The sequence below is a fragment of the Caenorhabditis elegans genome, chromosome I (genome assembly GCF_000002985.6).
Source record: "Caenorhabditis elegans chromosome I".
NCBI lineage: Eukaryota > Metazoa > Nematoda > Chromadorea > Rhabditida > Rhabditidae > Caenorhabditis > Caenorhabditis elegans.
Window position 1 is genome coordinate 1790892 of NC_003279.8, and position 16789 is coordinate 1807680.

Sequence of the window (16789 nt, forward strand, 5' to 3'; positions counted from 1 at the left end):
AATTAGCCGTTTTCAACAAATTTAGACAACTTTTTATTTTTGCCCAATTTGTTTTCTGTCCTTTTTTTTGGGCAAAAATTTTTTTTTAATGTTCGAAATCACTAGAAATTGAAAAAGGGCAATTTTTTATGTTTCGGAGTAATTTTTTGAGTCCTCTAACTTCAAAATTAACCATTTTAGAGGAGTTTCAAAATTGTGATTTTTTACAAAAATCGCCCATTTTTGCCACTTTTTAAAATTTTTTGACGGGTTAAACCTAGATTTTCTGAATTCAGCATATATGAATTACCTATTTTCAACAAATTTAGACAACTTTTTATTTTTGCCCAATTTTTTTGTTCCAGTTTTCGCAACAATTTACCAAACCTTAAAATTTGTTATCAAAAGTGATAATTGTTGCGGTTTTCTTTTGATCTCTTATCACTGTTCATATTATTTCCCATACTTTATTATTCTGTTTTTTTTTTAATTTTAAATTTCATATTTCCATGAAAAATCATTCATTATTCAATCTACACCTATCTGAATGTTCGGTCGTTTTCGCAAATATGCCACGTATCGATTGATTTCTCTATTCTACGTGTATGTGATGGCTCTTTACTCATTGCAAGTTGATGATGACCTCGATGATAAGGATAAGGATAATTAATTTCGAAAAAAAAAAGTTTTCTTTTTTTGAATAAAGCTAATTTTTTACTTTTTTATGAATCAGTACTAAAAAAAATCTGGAAAATTATGGCCCAAATCAAGAAATTTCCAAAAATTAACGTCTCCGGAAACTTGTTTCTCTTGTTAGGCTCCGCCCATTTTTTAGGCCAAAATTTGAATAAAAAATTGTCAAAAAAAATTTGCCGCGAAGATCATTATTTATATATTAAAAAATATTATGAATTGATACTGGTATAGGGTTAGTATGGGGATATGGTCAGTGTACTGTAGTAGTACTGTAGGGGTACTGTATGAGTACTGTAGGATTACTGTAGTTTTGGAAAAATTGACTTTTTGTCTTTTGAAGAGATATTGGTTTGAGGTTAGTAGGGGGTATAGCCGGGGTACTGTAGTAGTACTGTAGGGGGTGCTGTAGGAGTACTGTAGTTTAAGAAAAAATTTAGTTTTTTTTTTTCAAATTCAAATTTAATGGGAAAATTTTTTGGTGGGAATTAAAATCTTCTGTGATAAAATTTTGGCTGAAATTCAAATTTTCTGAGAAAAAAAACAACTTTTTTAGAAAAATCTGGAAACTTCTAGAATTTTCTAAAAATTGAATTATAATTTTTCAGACCAAACTGGCGACTAGAGTGGCGACTAGACTGAAAATTTTTCAGAGCGACTTTTTTGCAGCTCAAAGCTGTGCTCCCACTTGGTTTCAGTCCGTCAATACGGTTTGATCTACAAAAAATGCGGGAATTTTTTTGCCCAAAAAAATGTGACGTCACTCTTAACCATGCAAAATCAGTTGAGAACTCTGCGTCTCTTCTCCCGCATTTTTTGTAGATCTACGTAGATCAAACCGAAATGGGACACTCTGCCACTGATTTTTTTTGCACCAGGGGCCTATTTAGAATGGGGTTTTTTTTCAAACGAATTAGGTTTTATTTAGAAGTCTGGAACTTAGTTAAAATATATTTTATTTGGCCCTTGTAAGTTTAAGTTTTTCAGAATTTTCAGAACTTTTTGAAAGAATTTTGGCGCGCGAAACTTGAATGCTGTGGTTTTTCATGCTACGTGGCTGCAAAACTTCTATTGTCGCAGATAGAGTATACAATCAATGTCCTGGATCTATCTCGATTTCATTCGCATGTCTCTCTGCGGCTCTCATCTACCAATACTCTCTCACTTCTATCTGTTCGTTGCGATCTCTGCGCTGCCGTCCTTGACCGCGATATGTCATACAGAAACTGTATTCATTCTCGACTTTCTATTTTTTTTTGTTTTGGAGAATTTATGTTCATCTTAAAATTAATTTGGTTTTTGAACATATTGAGGAAACGGTTTTTTGAAAAATAATTTGCTTTTTTTAAAAATTTTTTTCCCAAAACACATTTTAAAAAATTAATTTTAAAAAATTTCTTTGACAAGCGACACGCGGTTCTGGCTTCCCTCATAAATTGAAATGGAAGAATTTGCCGAACTAGGCCAGGCCATATCCGGGGTAGATTTACGGCGCGTTGCGTGTCGCGTCGCGGCTTGATTTCAGTTGTAAAACTAAATGTATTCGTTCGTGTGGAGTGCACGACTTTCCCAGTCCGGCAGGCAATTGTCAATGGAGCGGGAAAAATTTAATGAGGAAGGCCAGAACCCCGTGAAGCGACACTCCGTTGCTAGGCGTTGCAGATTTTTTGTTAAACCTTCGAAATTTCAGTGAAAAATGACCGTTTTGATTACCGGCGGGATTTCAAAAATATCTACTCAACTTGCGGAGGCGGTGCTAAAAAACGGAAGAAATGTGGTTCTTCTGCACAATAATGAGGCGGTAAGTGGTGGCCTACAAAATTTTCGAAAATTAATTTTTAATTATCGAGTAGTATAGGATTTTCCAGCTGGCCGAGAAATCCTTGTAATGGCCTTAAAAGTTTAACGTTCCTATTCCGGCAATTGGTAATTTCGGCAAATTTGCCCAAATTTGTCCAAATTGCCGGAATTGCCGGAATTGCATTTTTAGGCTCCTAAATCTACAAAAAGTATGAAATTTTTATTTCCGGCAATTCTGGCGATTGCAGGTTCTCAAATTTTTCAGCAATCGGCAATTTTGGCAATTGCCGGTTTTTTGAATTTTCGGCAATTACCGAAATTGCCGAACAGCGAAAATGGTTCCCATTGAAAATGCTAGAGTGGCCTAGAAATTCTCAGGTGGCCGAGAAATTTCATGATGGCCTAATTATTTCAAATTTCTCTTCCAGATTCCAACAAATCTGATCAATAATCCATCGCTCACACTTATCAATTTATCATCAATCAACGAGGAAGCAATCAAAAATCTAATCGAAAATTACAAAATCCAAACAATTTTCGACGCATCTCTCACCACAACTGATGTGCTCTTGGAGCCAATTCAAGGAGCTAAGAAATTGATTCTGGTAAGGTTTTAGTAAACATGCTCTATTGGCAAACATTGGGTGTACTCCACGTGAAAATAGAGAAATTTCGAATTTCGTAAAGTCAGAAATTAAAAAAAAAATCCAGAAAACTCCTGGGAAGTCAGAAATTATCAGAAAATTTGGAATATTTTTTTGAAAAATAAAATAAAAATTCCAGAAGTCCACGTGGTGTCAGGCTGTCCCATCACGGTTTGATCTACAATAAATGCGGGATTTTTCCCCCAAAAATATGTGACGTCAGCACGTTCTAAACCATCTGCGTCTCTTCTCCCGCATTTTTTGTAGATCTACGTAGATCAAGCCAAAATGAGACACTCTGACACCACCTGAAAGTCCGAAATTTCTAGAAAATGTTGAATGCTTTAAAAAAAATCAGAAAATTCCAGAGGTTTCTTTAAAAAAAAGGTTGAGAAAAATTGAAAAATTTATATCTTTTCTAAAATTCTAAAAAAAATACAAAAAAATATTTTAAAAATAAATCAACATTTCCAAAAATCTTTGAACAATTTAGAAAATTCACGAAATTGCAGAAATTTTCAGAAATTTCAAATTTTTTTGAAAAATTTCCGTAAAAGCACGCGCGCTCAGTTGACAAACCCCTAGAATTAAAAAAAAATCAATATTTTTTTCAGGGAATCACGTCAATCCTCGATGCAATCCGTAAATCCGCATCCCCACCATCTCTGGTTCTCATTAGTGGTGACGAGGTGTACGGTAGGGCGAAGAATCGTGTCGAGACCCAACCTCTAGAGCCGGTCACATTCATCGGCTCAGCTCAAATGTCCGTTGAAGCAATGGCTCACAGCTATGCTGTCAGTTATCGTATTCCAATGGTCATCGGAAGGGTATCCGATGATTTATCGATTTCTGACGCGACACGTGGATTATTGGCAATTGAAAAGTTGGCACAAAGCCAAAAACCAGCGGAGGTCTACAATATTTCGGCTTCTTCAGCTGAAAAAATTCAGAAAGAAACGAATTGGAGCCCGTCTGGCTCTGTAAAGGAACAGGGACCCATCGAAGAAGTTTTTAAGCCAATTTTCTTAGTTTTCGGAGCTAATTCGGAACTGAAAACTCAATTTTTGGAGCTGCTAAAGCTGGAGGGACTGGTTTCCAAGGTTTGATCTCAAATTTTTGTATTACGGTAGCCACAAAAAAACACCATACTTTACGACAATTTGCAGAAAATATCTAAAAATTACGTCTTTTGTATTACGGTAGCCTCAAAAAAAAAAACACCATACTTTACGACAATTTGCTGCTCCAGGGGTAAAACTAAGCGGGAAATTCAAAAAAAGTGTCTAAAATTCGTTTCTAAATTTTTAAAACTCTCAAAAAGTCAAAACTTAACTAATTTCCAGGAATCCACAATCACAAATCTGCAAGAAGCCACTGATAAATCGGTTATCGATGAGATTAACACAATCAATCCATCCCATTTGGTTTATTTCGGAAATGAAACCGGTAAGTGACTTGGTGGCTGAAGACAGTGGCCGCAAAAAGTTTTTAGGCCATGAAATTATATTTTTTGGTCGGAAATGCTTTTCTTTTTACGCTAAAAAAATCAAAAATGCCAAAAAACAATTTTTTTTGGACTTAAAATTTGTCTCAAAATTCAATTTCACGAATCACGGGTTCTGGCCTTTCTCATTGAATTTTTCGCGCTCCATTGACAATCGCCCGCCGGAAAACGTGTGGGAAAGTCGTATACTCCACACGGACAAACACATTTAGTTTTACAACTAAAATCAAGCCGCGACGCGACACGAAACGCGCCGTAAATCTACCCCAGATATGGCCGAGCCAAAATGGCCTAGTTCGGCAAAAACTCTTCCATTTCAATTTATGAGGGAAGCCAGTGGCCGCAAAAAGTTTTTAGGCCACGAAAGAATCTTTTTGGTCGAAATTTATGTCAATTTATGCTTTAAAAAAATTCAAAAATGTCAAAAAAAAAATTTTTTTTGGACTTAAAATTTGTCTCAAAATTCAATCAAAGCTTTTTTCGCTAAAATATTTTTTCACCGAGAAAAAAATTCTGGGCCAAAAAAAAGCTTTTTATTTCAAATTCCAGACTCATTCGAAGGCGACTGCTTCACTCTCCGTACCAATATGGCGACTAATCTCTATTTTCCATGGCTTCTCGCAAGTATTGCCGAAAAGTTCTCCCTACACTTCACCCATTTTGGAAATACTTCTATGAGCCAAGAGTCTTCAGCTCTTGCCGTTAAAGGATACACTGGGAAAATGTTGGAATATTTCGAAAAAACGCTCATAATTGGACAGAAAATCGATAAAAACGTGCTGGAATCGATTAAGGCATGCAAGACTGGAGGACTTAATAATAATATTTAATTATTGAATTTTTGCAAATTATTTTTGAACTTAAAGCATTCCTTTTTCTGCGATTTTTTCAATCAATAAATTTTGAAATTAGTGTTGTACTGGCAAATTGGCAAAATGCCGGAATTGAAAATTTCAGGCAAATCGGCAAACCGGCAATTTGCCGAAATTGGAAATTTCTGGCAAATCGGCAACCCCGCAATTTGCCAGAATTGAAAATTTCCGGAAAATCGGCAAATCGGCAAACCAGCAATTTGCCGGAATTTAAAATTTTCAGCAAATCGGCAAACCGGCAATTTGCCGGAATTGAAAATTTCCGGAAAATCGACAAACCGGCAGATTGCCGGAATTTAAAATTTCCGGCAAATCGGCAAACCGGTGAATAGCCGCAATTTGAAATTTCCGGCAAATCGGCAAAACTGGCAAATTGCCGTAATTTAAAATTTCTGGCAAATTACCAGAATTGAAAATTTACGGCAAATTAACGGAATTGAAAATTTCTGCCAAATCGGCAAACCGGCAATTTACCGGAAATGAAAATTTCCGGCAAATCGACAACCCGGCAAATTGCCGAAAATGACAATTTCCGGCAAATCGGCAAACTGGCAATTTGCCGACTTTCCGAATTTGTGGACAAAAAAAATTGCCGAACGGGAATTGCCGGCCCCTGGTGTACTCTACGTTCAAAACAAATTTGTAATTTTTGTTAACATAAAATTTGAAATAAAAATCTTTATGCTTCGTTTTTATGGCGGCCGAGATTTTTATTCTATACGGGTTTTGTTGCAAAATATTGATTTTTATGACTTCGATTTTCATTTAATATTGATTTTTGTCGAAATATCGATTTCCCAAAATATCGATTTTTTAAAAAGCAACTTTTGTAATATATCGATTTTCGGCGCTTTTTAATTGAACATACGGTATTACTAGGGCTTCCATTCCTGCGCCGGCGAGGCGCCTTCGCCGACCAGCGAGACGCCTCAGTCATGTATAGTGCGGCGCGGAACCCCGAACGTGTCGGACGCTTCCAAATAACAGCGGCGATGGCCGGCCGGCGCGAGACGCACCGCCGCTCACCCATGGAAGCCCAAAGTCTTACAAAATATCTACACTGCTTTATTCACAAATTCATAGAAAACCGCGTTCAATTTCTCATCGGTTGCTGTCGTTTGCTGTTGCGCTCTATTGAACACTTCCATATCTCTCAACAATTCCATTTTGGCACGCTCCTCGTCGGCTTTTGTGAAATGGCGCTTCCGACGGAACAAGAGAATGTGCTTCTCCGGGTTATGAACCATGTAGTGCTCCCATCCAAGTGACTGAAAAGTATGAAAAATCAATAATTCGGCCACATTCAGAAATTTAATATTGATTTTTTTTCGTCGATTTTATGACTATCGGTTTTCTTGAAATATCGATTCTATCAACATATTAATGTTTATTTAAAACAAATTTTCATTAAAGGCAAATTGCCGGAATTGAAAATTTCGGGCAAATCGGTAAGCCGGCCAATTGCCGGAATTGAAAATTTCTGGCAAATCGGCAAACCGACACATAGCCGGAATTGAAAATTTCTGGCAAATCAAAAAACCGGCAAATTGCCGAAGTTTAAAATTTCTGGAAATCGGCAAATCGGCAAACTGCCGGAATTGAAAATTTCTGGCAAATTGCCGGAATTGAAAATTTCTGGCAAGTCGGCTAACCGGCAAATTGCCGGAATTGAAAGTTCCTGGCAAATCGGCAAATCGGCACATAGCCGGAATTGAAAATGTCTGGCAAATCGGCAAACCGGCACATAGCCGGAATTGAAAATGTCTGGCAAATCGGCAAACCGGCACATAGCCGGAATTGAAAATGTCTGGCAAATCGGCAAACCGGCACATAGCCGGAATTGAAAATTTCTGGAAAATCGGCAAACCGGCAATTTGCCGAACATGAGAATTTCCGGCAAATCAGCAAACCGGCAATTAAATTATCGGGCCGGCGTAAGGCCCACATTTCGCACCTCACTCGGCTGGGAGCCTTGCTTAATTTAATAAAAAATATTTTAAAATATTGGCTTTTTCAAAATATCAATTTTGTGAATTATCGATTTTTGGAAAAATCTATTTTTTTTAATTATCGATTTTTTTCCTAAAATCTTAACATATCACTTAATTGAAAATATACCTGTTGAACTCCAGCACGTCTCCATTCAGCCTCACTAAGAAGTCTTCCCTTTGGCACTTTTCTCGAGACGGCTTGCGGAAGAATGACGTGGCGATATTCGTATTCATCATCTTCGTAACGTGGCGAATAGTAGATATCTTCCATTTTTCAAAAACTCTTATTCTTCGATGTTAATTGTACGACAAGTAGGGAATGAATGATTGTTGAGGAGTTTTGGAAATGTTGTTGGAACAATTAGGAAGAGGGGGGGGGGCAAGGTTACGTGGACAATTCTTTTTTTTTAAATTCTGAAATGTTGTATTTATTTTACAAATCACGTGGAGTATTCCGAATATCGATGTAAAAAAAATTCAACAAAAAAATCCCTGATTTTATATTTGAGCTTGAAATCGCCGAATTTCATTTGTGCCCCCGCATAATTTTTTCAAATTCGCATTGGAGCGCGCTTGCATCGTTTTATTTACTTCATTTATTTTTCAGTTTTATGAAAGAAAAAAGAATCGCTTCATATGGTTTTTCAGTACTTTTGAATTTTTGAAAAAATAGATTTTAACTAAATTTTGCAATTTTTCAAAATAATCTTCCGGTCAAGCTAGCATACTCTTTTTGATACTTTCTGGTATTTCTGATCATGCTGAACAGTAATATAAAAGAAAAAAGAAGCACTTCATATGATTTTGGCGTACTTTTGAATTTTTGAAAAATACAGCTTTTGGTCAAATTGTGCAATTTTTTAAAATATGTTCCGGATTGACTAGCATACTTTTTTTTAGTATTTTCTGGTATTTCTGATCATGCTGAACAGTATTATAAAAGAAAAAAGAAGCACTTCATATGATTTTTCAGTACTTTTGAATTTTTGAAAAATACAACTTTTGCTTTTTTTTAACAATTGAAATCGATTGGCATTATCAAATTTTTATGAAAAATGTCAAAACTCGAAACTTTGGGGGATTCTATAGAAAATACACATTACCGAATCTAAAAGCTCCCCACACTTTCATCTTTCTTCTACGAATTTTGCAGATTTCTTGATTTTTTTCCCATCTTTCCAAATTTGATTTTCGATTCCCTGTGCTGACGTGTCGTCCCCCGCAACAATTCCCAATTCCCGTCCCTCCAATAATTCGATTATTCATAACGATCATACCGCCCATCTTGTCGCTTAAAAGGAGCCCACCATCCCGTCTTTTCCGCAGATAGTCGCCTCACAATATGTGGCTGACAAATTATTTTCTTCTCGTTTTTCTTCTCTTCAGAACTATTCATGGACTCGCCGATGGATCCGAGACCACTGTCAAGGAGTTTTTGAGCAAAGTGTCAGATGAAATTGCTACTAGAGATGCTTCCCGGATTGCTACACTATTTTCCGATGGGTTCTCGTTTCAAGGATGCAAGGGAAAATATGACAAGGGTGAGTGTTTTAGGCAATTTCCTTAAGATGTTGAAAAATTGACGGGATTCTTGAATGATCTGTAAGCTCTCGCAAAGTTATAATTAAGTAGTTTCGGTGCTATTTTGAAACAATTTAACATCTCTGTTAGGGCTCCCATGAGGTCGCCGCAACGAGTCCCGCGCCGACCTCAGCGGTAGCCGCGCCGGCCTCACGGTGTCGGCGTCACTCACGCCGCATGTATCCGAATGTATAGTGCGGCACGGAACCCCGAACTTGTCGGCCGCCAACCACAGTTTCGAACTACGTTGTGCACTGCACACACCAAGCTACTCGTTTCACGCCAAGCTGCGGAACCCCGAACTTGTCGGCCGCTCCAAATAACTACCCTTCGCACTTCGTTGCATACACACATCGGTGCGCGGAGGTCGGCGTGAGGCCCGCATTTCGCGCCTCACTCTGCTGGGAGCCCTAACACGACCCGAGAAGGGGGGCCTGTACGTAATTTGTCTACCGTATACCTGGAAGTTTGGGCGGGTTTTTTTTCCTCAAAAACGGCTGGTCGAACATTTTTTGGTGCATGTAAAAAAATGTCCGATAATAAATTCTACATTTTTTGGACCAAAACTTTTTTTTAAAACTCGCCCAAACCTGGTTAAACTCAAATTATCAGTAGAGCGCATATGTATGGATGTACCACTAGCCTAATCTCTATTGTGAATCCCTCCGTAATGGGGTTATTCAAGTAGTGTCAGAAAATTAAAAAGTGTAGAAAAATTACGTCACAGCTGTATTAAAATACATAAAAACATGTATTTTAATACATTTGTGACGTCACAAATGTATTTAAATACATTTTGCTACATTACTTGAATAACCCCATAATTGTTAACCGCCTTGCAAAAACCTCTGAGATTTTAAATTTCGCACCATGCCACTCAAATTCCCGACACACTACATAACTCAAATATTTCAGAAACCGCCACCAAAATTCTAAGCAAACTCCCTGCTGGCACCCCATTCTCCTTCACTCTTAAATCAGCAAAGCCCCTCTCCGACGACAGAATCAGTTATATTGTATCTATCAATGGATTCGGTGCTGCATCAATCGACGCGCTGTTCATTCTCTGCGCAAAGACGTTAACATTGGCTAGTGGAAGCATTGTATCCTGCCCTCCGAGGCATTTCAGTGATCATGCTAATCCCGAAGAAATCGTCAAAACTTTCTTGGGAACTGTGACAAAGGCCCTTGAGTCGAAAGATGCTTCCCGTATTGCTACTCTATTCTCCGATGACTTCTCATTCAAAGGATGCAAGGGCACTTATGATAAGCGTAAGATTTAAGATTTTTTATTATACAATTTAATTTACTATTAGTATTACTATATTGATTTCAGAATCTGTCATCAAGATGCTAAGCAACATCCCAGCAGGAACACCTTTCTCCTTTACCATCAAATCAGCCAAATTCATTGCTACCGGGAGAATCGAACATGTAGTCTCTATCAATGGATTCAGTGCAACTCCACTTGAAGCTCAGTTCATCCTGTGCCCACAGAGATCTGTCTTGGTCGGTGGAAGTATTCCGTCTTGTCCTCAAAGACATTTTCTTGCTGGCGATAATTCCAACTTGGTTGCAAATAAGTTCTTGGATAGACTACCTCATTCAATTGCTTCTCGGGATTCTGATATTATTTTGGGACTTTTCCGTCCAGACTTCACCTTCAAAGGATGCGCGGGAACATATAATAAAGGTACACTTCTTTACAAAACATCCATTAATCTTTTTCATTTTTCCATTTTTCAGCTGAAGCTGTCAAGACAATCATGAGTCTACCAGCTGACAAAAATGCCACTTTCACCCTCAAGACTTCTCAAAACAAGGGAAAAGATCAGATCACAATTATCTGTACCGTGACCGGGATCAGTAAAAGCCCATCAGACATTGAACTTACTCTGAGCTTATTGGATCAACAGTTGGCTGCCGGGACTATTTTGAGCTGTCCAAAAAGATCTTTTACTTTTGACCAAGCATCTGATGTTATTATAAGTGCGTTCCTGGACAAAATGACGTATACTCTCGCGACCAAAAGCTCTGCAAAGATTGGAGATCTTTTTGCTGAGAGCTTTGTGTTCAAAGGATGCCGTGCAACTTATGACAAGCGTGAGTGAAAAAAGACCAGCATAAGATCATGCTTCAATATCCTAAAGCATGTGGAGCAATTCGGCAATCCTATAAAGTAACTAGTAAAGTGTCCTTTTGATCAGAATGTTGCAGTAGCATGTTCTCACAATCAGTCAGCTCTTTCAAAAAACGCAAATTGTCCCAAACTGAGCCCACGGGAAGGCAAACTAACTTCTACAGTAGTCGCATTTTTTAATTGGATTTATCTCGAAAATGGCTCAATTTTTTTTAAATGATGCAAATGAAAAATGTTCTACAGAAAATTTTCTATGTAATGACACCAAGGAATTTATTGTTGATACCATCTCACCAGTAATATGCTCATTGAGCAGTAGAGCGCACTTTCTCAGACGTACCGGTTGCCTCCCCGTGAGCCTGAAGTTTCAAGCCAAAAAATCTAATTTTGAAACCCTCCCCTAATCCCAATTAATTTTCCAGAAGCCAACGTGGAACTTCTAAGCAGTCTTCCTCGTGGAACCCCCTTCTCCTTCACTCTCAAATCATCCCACTTCATCTCGGAGTACAAAATCGAGTACCTGGTCGCCTTGTCTGGATTCGGAGTTCCAACTCATGATGCCAAGTTTGTATTCTGCTCCAAGAGACGTGTGTTGATTAGTGGAGAGATCCCAGCTTGCCAGCCAAAGCGTTTCTTTGCATCTTCGAAAGATAATTCAGTGGTGACTGTTAAGAAGTTTATGGGAAAATTGACGGATGCGATTAAATCGAAAGATTTGGGGAGCATCGGAGGGCTTTTCGCAGATGCTTTTGTTTTCAAAGGGTGCAAGAGTGATTATACCAAAGGTAAGTGGTTTTTTCGGAAAGTTTTTGACCAAATTTGAAGTGGCAAGAATAACAGATAAAAGATGTGGCATGTGTCTCAATTTAGCCCAAAATAGAAACTTGTGTAGGAATTTGGCAGAACTCACGGATTTCTGGCTTCCCTCATAAATTGAAATGGAAGAGTTTGCCGAACTAGGCCATTTTGGCTGCGCCATATATGGGGTAGATTTACGGCGCGTTGCGTGTCGCGTCGCGGCTCGATTTTAGTTGTAAAACTAAATGTATTGGTCCGTGTGGAGTACACGACTTTCCCACGCGTTGTCCGGCGGGCGATTGTCAATGGAGCGCGAAAAATGCAATGAGGAAGGCCAGAACCCCGTGAGAACTTTGGCAAAACTTGGGAAAGACTGCACCCAGGTTTGGCTCAAGCCTCGCAGCCTACACCAAGTCTTGTCTAAGTGTAACTTAAGTTTTTGACAAAGTTGATCTACGTTAGTTTCAGCAAACAGTTGGCGCGCAAAATGCTGAGCTAGTCGATAAAGAGTGCCGGAAATTTTTTAGAATACCCCGCAACCCCAGGCAGAAAAAATATCCATTCTCACTCAAAATTTCCAGAACAAATAATGAAAACCATCAGTCAACTACCAGCTGGTGCTGACGGAAGGTTCCACTCGGGACTCAAGTCCGCTGAAGATCATGGCTCTACCATCAAATACGTTGTCGGTGCAACCGGGACAGGAAACAAAGAAGTTCTCGTCGAGTTCTACTTGAACAAACAAAAGCTGCAATTGGAGAGTGGACTGGTGCCGTCTTGCCAGAAAAATAACCGGCTGTTCGTTCATCATGACTTCCCGGTTGCATCTTGGGCCAAGAGAAAGTTCTTCGAGTTAATTGCTCACAATGATGGCTCACTGCCTATTGTGCAAGAAGCTCTCGAGAAGTTGAAGAAGGCTGTTCTTTCTGGACGCAAGGAAAAAATCGCCAACTTTTTCAATCAAGAGTTCAATTTCCATGGATGTAAATCCAGTTATAACAAGTGTAAGTTCACTGTTATCGTTTTAAAAATTTACTTTATTCTCTTCAGACGACACTGTTGAGATGCTCTCGAGATATGCAGGATCTGCTTTTGAAATGCGGGTCACCTCTTCTCGATTTGTTGACTATAACGCTGAAATCGAGTACACCGTAATCGTTCAAGGATTTGGAGTGAATAAAATTATGGCGGACTTCCATTTGACAAGAAACATCGGAAGCTTCTGGAGACTTAGCTCAGGAGTAATGACAAATTGTGAAGCGCCTAGAACCTTCCTGTCCGGGGATTCGAGCAGAATTGCCGGCGAATATATGATAAAATTGCAAAGAGCCATTGATCTTCGTTCGACTTCCTTAGTTAACGACCTTTTCGCAGACGACTACGTGTTTGAAGCGTGTGGAGGAAAGATTTTTTATAAGCGTGAGGGCAGCCAGATTTGGTACCTCTAGGAATATATTTCTAATTTAGATAACGTCACGGAACTGCTCACCAACTACAGTCTCCGAAGCTCTGTGACCCATACTTTGAAGTCAGCCCGTTACATTAACAATCGAGAAATTGATTTCACAGCGGAATTCGTTGGACTCTACCCAAAGCCAATATTGATCCAATTTGTGTTGGACTTCCAAAAAGGAGTGGTACTTCATGGAAAAGCACCAAATTGTGAAGCTCCAAAAAGTTTCCTAGATTTTCCTGAAGAGTCGGATAGAGTTGCAAACAATATTTTGAACAAGTTGCAATACGCAATCGATCATCGTTCGGCTTCAGCGGTTATGAGCCTTATCGCTGACGACTACACGTTTCAAGCGTGTGGGGAAAAGTGTTTTCTAAACGTAAGTATTATCCAGTAGAACTGCAAATCTACTTTTTTGAATTTTGCCGTGCTCGGCAAGTTTGGCAAATTTGCCGCACACCCCTGGCATGTAGAGTTTTTTCAAAAACTTTTTTTTTCTTTGACGATTAGTGCTCAACATATTTTGCTTATCACTTAAAGGTGGAGTAGCGCCAATGAAGAAATTGTTAAAAACCACTCCTTTGGTACCAAAATGACCAAATATCATGATAAAACATTTCAAAAAAATTTTCAAAGTTTTTTATTTACTGTCAAAAAGTGGCAATTACTCAGTTTTTGCCACTCATAATTTTGGAAGTCGACCAAAAAAAAATTTTGTTTCGACATTTTTTATGTTTTAATTTCGTTTAAATTATTTGTATTAAAACATTGTAGGGGCCGAAACATGCGACATTTCTGTAAATTTCCTCAAAAGCCCGTATTTTTCAAAATTTTGGCAATTTGTCAAAACTTTGACCGGAAATTATGAAAAATCTGAAATTTTTTGAAGTTTTTTATTATGACATTCGGTTGTTTTAGATCATTATAATTGCATTCAGACAAAATCCCCACTGGCGCTACTTCACCTTTTACACAACAAAAAATGTATTTTCTAAATTATTTGAACTACCAGGCGCAGTTCAGTTTCTATATCTTTTATAACTTATAAAATGTGTATAATTTAGAAAAAGTCACTGAACTCTTCACCACCTACAATACTGGAATCCCAACATCCCACAACTTGAAGTCATCACGTTACCTGAACAATCAAGAAATTGAAGTCACCGCCGAATTAATCGGAATCTATCCAACGCCGTTACAAGTTCAATAGGTGGTAGACTACAAAAAAGAAGTGGTACTTCATGGAAAAGCACCAAATTGTGAAGCTCCAAAAAAGTTCCTAGATATTCCTGAAGAGTCGGATAAAGTTGCAAACAATATTTTGAACGAGTTGCAATACGCAATCGATCATCGTTTGGATTCAGTGGGTTTTCTTATCGCTGACGACTTCACGTTTCAAGCGTGTGGGGGAAAGGTGTTTTCTAAAAGTAAGTATGATTCAGTAGAACTGCGCGGCTGGTAAACCAATTTAAATGTTTTATAAATAAAGTACACATTGAATTTTAAGTAATAATACAGTTTGTGCTTTGAGGAGCCACTTTTTTTAACGAAAAAATGACTAACAAGGAAAGTATTTTAACTTAATCCCGGACTTTTGAATAAAACCTATGTAATTTAAATGTAAAAGAAGACCTTCCATATAGGCCCCTAGAGGAGCATTTTGAACTGGAAAAAAAATTTTTTCACAACTTTCGAGGTCCGTAAAATGGCTGCAAATGTGAATTTTTGTAGATTTCTGATGCTTTATAGGATGTTCAGGCACCGACAAACAACCAGAATTTTTTTTGGAATTTTTTGAAATTTTTTGAATAACAACATTTTTCAGTCAAAATAATTTTTTTCAGAAAAGCTTTTAAAATTATTTAATGCCAAAAATAGGCGTTTTAACGTTATGAAAAAAAAATTTGAAAACTTCCCTACCAGGCGCAGTTCAGTTTTCATAGCATGTATAACTTATAATATGTGTATAATTTAGAAAAATTCACTGAACTCTTCACTACCTACAATACTGGAATCCCAACATCTCACAACTTGAAGTCATCACGTTACATGTACAATAGAGAAGAAATTGAAGTCACCGCCGAGTTAATCGGAATCTATCCAACGCCGTTACAAGTTCAATTGGTGGTAGACTACAAAAGAGGAGTGGTTCTTCATGGAAGAGAACCAAATTGTGAAAAGTCTAGAAAATTTTTTGCCGCTCCTGAAGATGCTGATAAAGTTGCTGAGGATTTTTTGAAATCACTGAAAGAAGCATTCGATCTTCGCTTGACACGAAATATTGAAGAGCTTATTGACGAGAGCTTTGTCTTCGAAGGATGTGAGGGAGAAACTTTCAGAGGCTGTAAGTATATTGTCAGTTGTGATGAGTATGATGTTTATATTCCAGACAAAATCGTCCGGCTACTTCGCTATTACCCAAAGGGAATCCCGACCTCGTATAGCTTGAGAACATCACGTTACCTTGACTATAATGTGATTGAGATCATAGTGGAGACAACTGGACTCTTACCAAAACCATTCCATGTTCAACTGATCCTAGACATCAAGAAGAATAAATTGATTTCCGGACGATCACCGAATTGTGATTTGAAAAATTTGGTCGACGAATTGAGATTATCTTATGGAAGTATTTTCTGATTGAATAAAGAGTTTTATGGCGACTTGTAATTTTCAGCAGTTTAAATTTAGTTTGAAGCCAGACATTAATTTTTAAAAATTGGAAAATCTACTACAATTTTGCATTTAAATGATCCGTTCCATTCAATATCAAATTGTGCACTAAAATGTATAACTGAAAGTCCACTTTTTCTGCTTGAACTCAGCGGATATGAAAGCGTTATAAATTTGGTTTTTTTTTTCTGAAAGAACACAAAATTTGCAACAAAATTGCTACGAGGATTGAAAAAAAAGTTAGTTTAAAGCCAAGTATTAATTTTCAAAAATTGGAGAATCTACTAATTTTGCATTGCCGAAATTGCCGATTTTTTTGAGCTTGAAAATTGAAAACTCATTAAAATGCATTTTTAGGCTTTTAAATCTACAAAAAAATATCAATTTATATTTCCGGCAATTGCCGGTTTTACGAAATTTCGGCAATTGTCTGTTTTGGGAATTATCGGCAATTGCTGGTTTTGGGAATTATCGGCACTTGCCGGTTTTCAAAATTTCCGGCAATTGTCAGTTTTGGAAATTTCGGCAATTGTCTGTTTTGGGAATTATCGGCAATTGCTGGTTTTGGGAATTATCGGCACTTGCCGGTTTTCAAAATTTCCGGCAATTGCCGGTTTTGGGAATTTTTGGCAATTGCCGGTTTTGGAAATTTTCGGCTATT

General features: G+C 37.8%; 3 protein-coding genes and 1 non-coding gene across 6 annotated transcripts; 3 read left to right on the forward strand and 1 right to left on the reverse strand.

Moving 5' to 3' along the window:
• The first annotated feature begins 506 nt into the window (after window positions 1-506).
• On the forward strand, window positions 507-600 carry Y71G12B.42. Its single transcript, NR_101522.1, has one exon. It is a non-coding gene; the product is annotated as an Unclassified non-coding RNA Y71G12B.42 (non-coding RNA).
• A 1762-nt stretch (window positions 601-2362) lies between these two features.
• On the forward strand, window positions 2363-5533 carry rml-5 (the record flags this gene model as incomplete). 2 transcript variants are annotated; one of them, NM_058494.7, is made up of 5 exons in its annotated part: window positions 2363-2473; window positions 2901-3077; window positions 3731-4216; window positions 4460-4562; window positions 5170-5533. In NM_058494.7, 5 exons carry the CDS (start codon window positions 2369-2371, stop codon window positions 5448-5450), a joined length of 1152 nt encoding a protein of 383 aa, NP_490895.1. The 2 variants fall into 2 exon arrangements, with proteins under 2 accessions (NP_490895.1, NP_001293437.1); NM_001306508.3 differs by lacking the exons at window positions 2363-2473; window positions 2901-3077; window positions 3731-4216; window positions 4460-4562 and having other exon boundaries at window positions 5208-5450.
• A 1010-nt stretch (window positions 5534-6543) lies between these two features.
• Window positions 6544-7831, reverse strand: Y71G12B.27 (Cyclin-dependent kinases regulatory subunit). The gene is made up of 2 exons (NM_058495.5): window positions 7611-7831; window positions 6544-6760 (listed from the first exon to the last, which is right to left on the reverse strand). Exons 1-2 carry the CDS (start codon window positions 7752-7754, stop codon window positions 6548-6550), a joined length of 357 nt encoding a protein of 118 aa, NP_490896.1. The 5' UTR covers window positions 7755-7831; the 3' UTR covers window positions 6544-6547.
• Window positions 7832-8825: 994 nt separating this feature from the next.
• On the forward strand, window positions 8826-16105 carry Y71G12B.5 (Apolipophorin; the record flags this gene model as incomplete). Of its 2 annotated transcripts, none has more annotated exons than NR_131347.1 (11): window positions 8826-9024; window positions 9980-10336; window positions 10401-10757; window positions 10811-11167; window positions 11627-11989; window positions 12584-13006; window positions 13053-13421; window positions 13470-13834; window positions 14520-14882; window positions 15431-15799; window positions 15845-16095. NR_131347.1 is itself a non-coding variant. In NM_058496.4 (11 exons), 9 exons carry the CDS (start codon window positions 8826-8828, stop codon window positions 14577-14579), a joined length of 2850 nt encoding a protein of 949 aa, NP_490897.3. In that variant the 3' UTR covers window positions 14580-14882; window positions 15431-15799; window positions 15845-16105. The 2 variants fall into 2 exon arrangements, 1 of the variants encoding a protein (NP_490897.3); NM_058496.4 differs by having other exon boundaries at window positions 15845-16105.
• Between the last annotated feature and the right edge of the window lie 684 nt (window positions 16106-16789).

Coding starts and splice junctions, on each gene's coding strand:
- Y71G12B.27 (NM_058495.5), bottom strand. CDS start 7,754: ATGGAAGATATCTACTATTCGCCACGTTACGAAGATGATGAATACGAA. Junction 6,761..7,610: donor GACGTGCTGGAGTTCAACAG/GTATATTTTCAA, acceptor CATACTTTTCAG/TCACTTGGATGGGAGCACTA.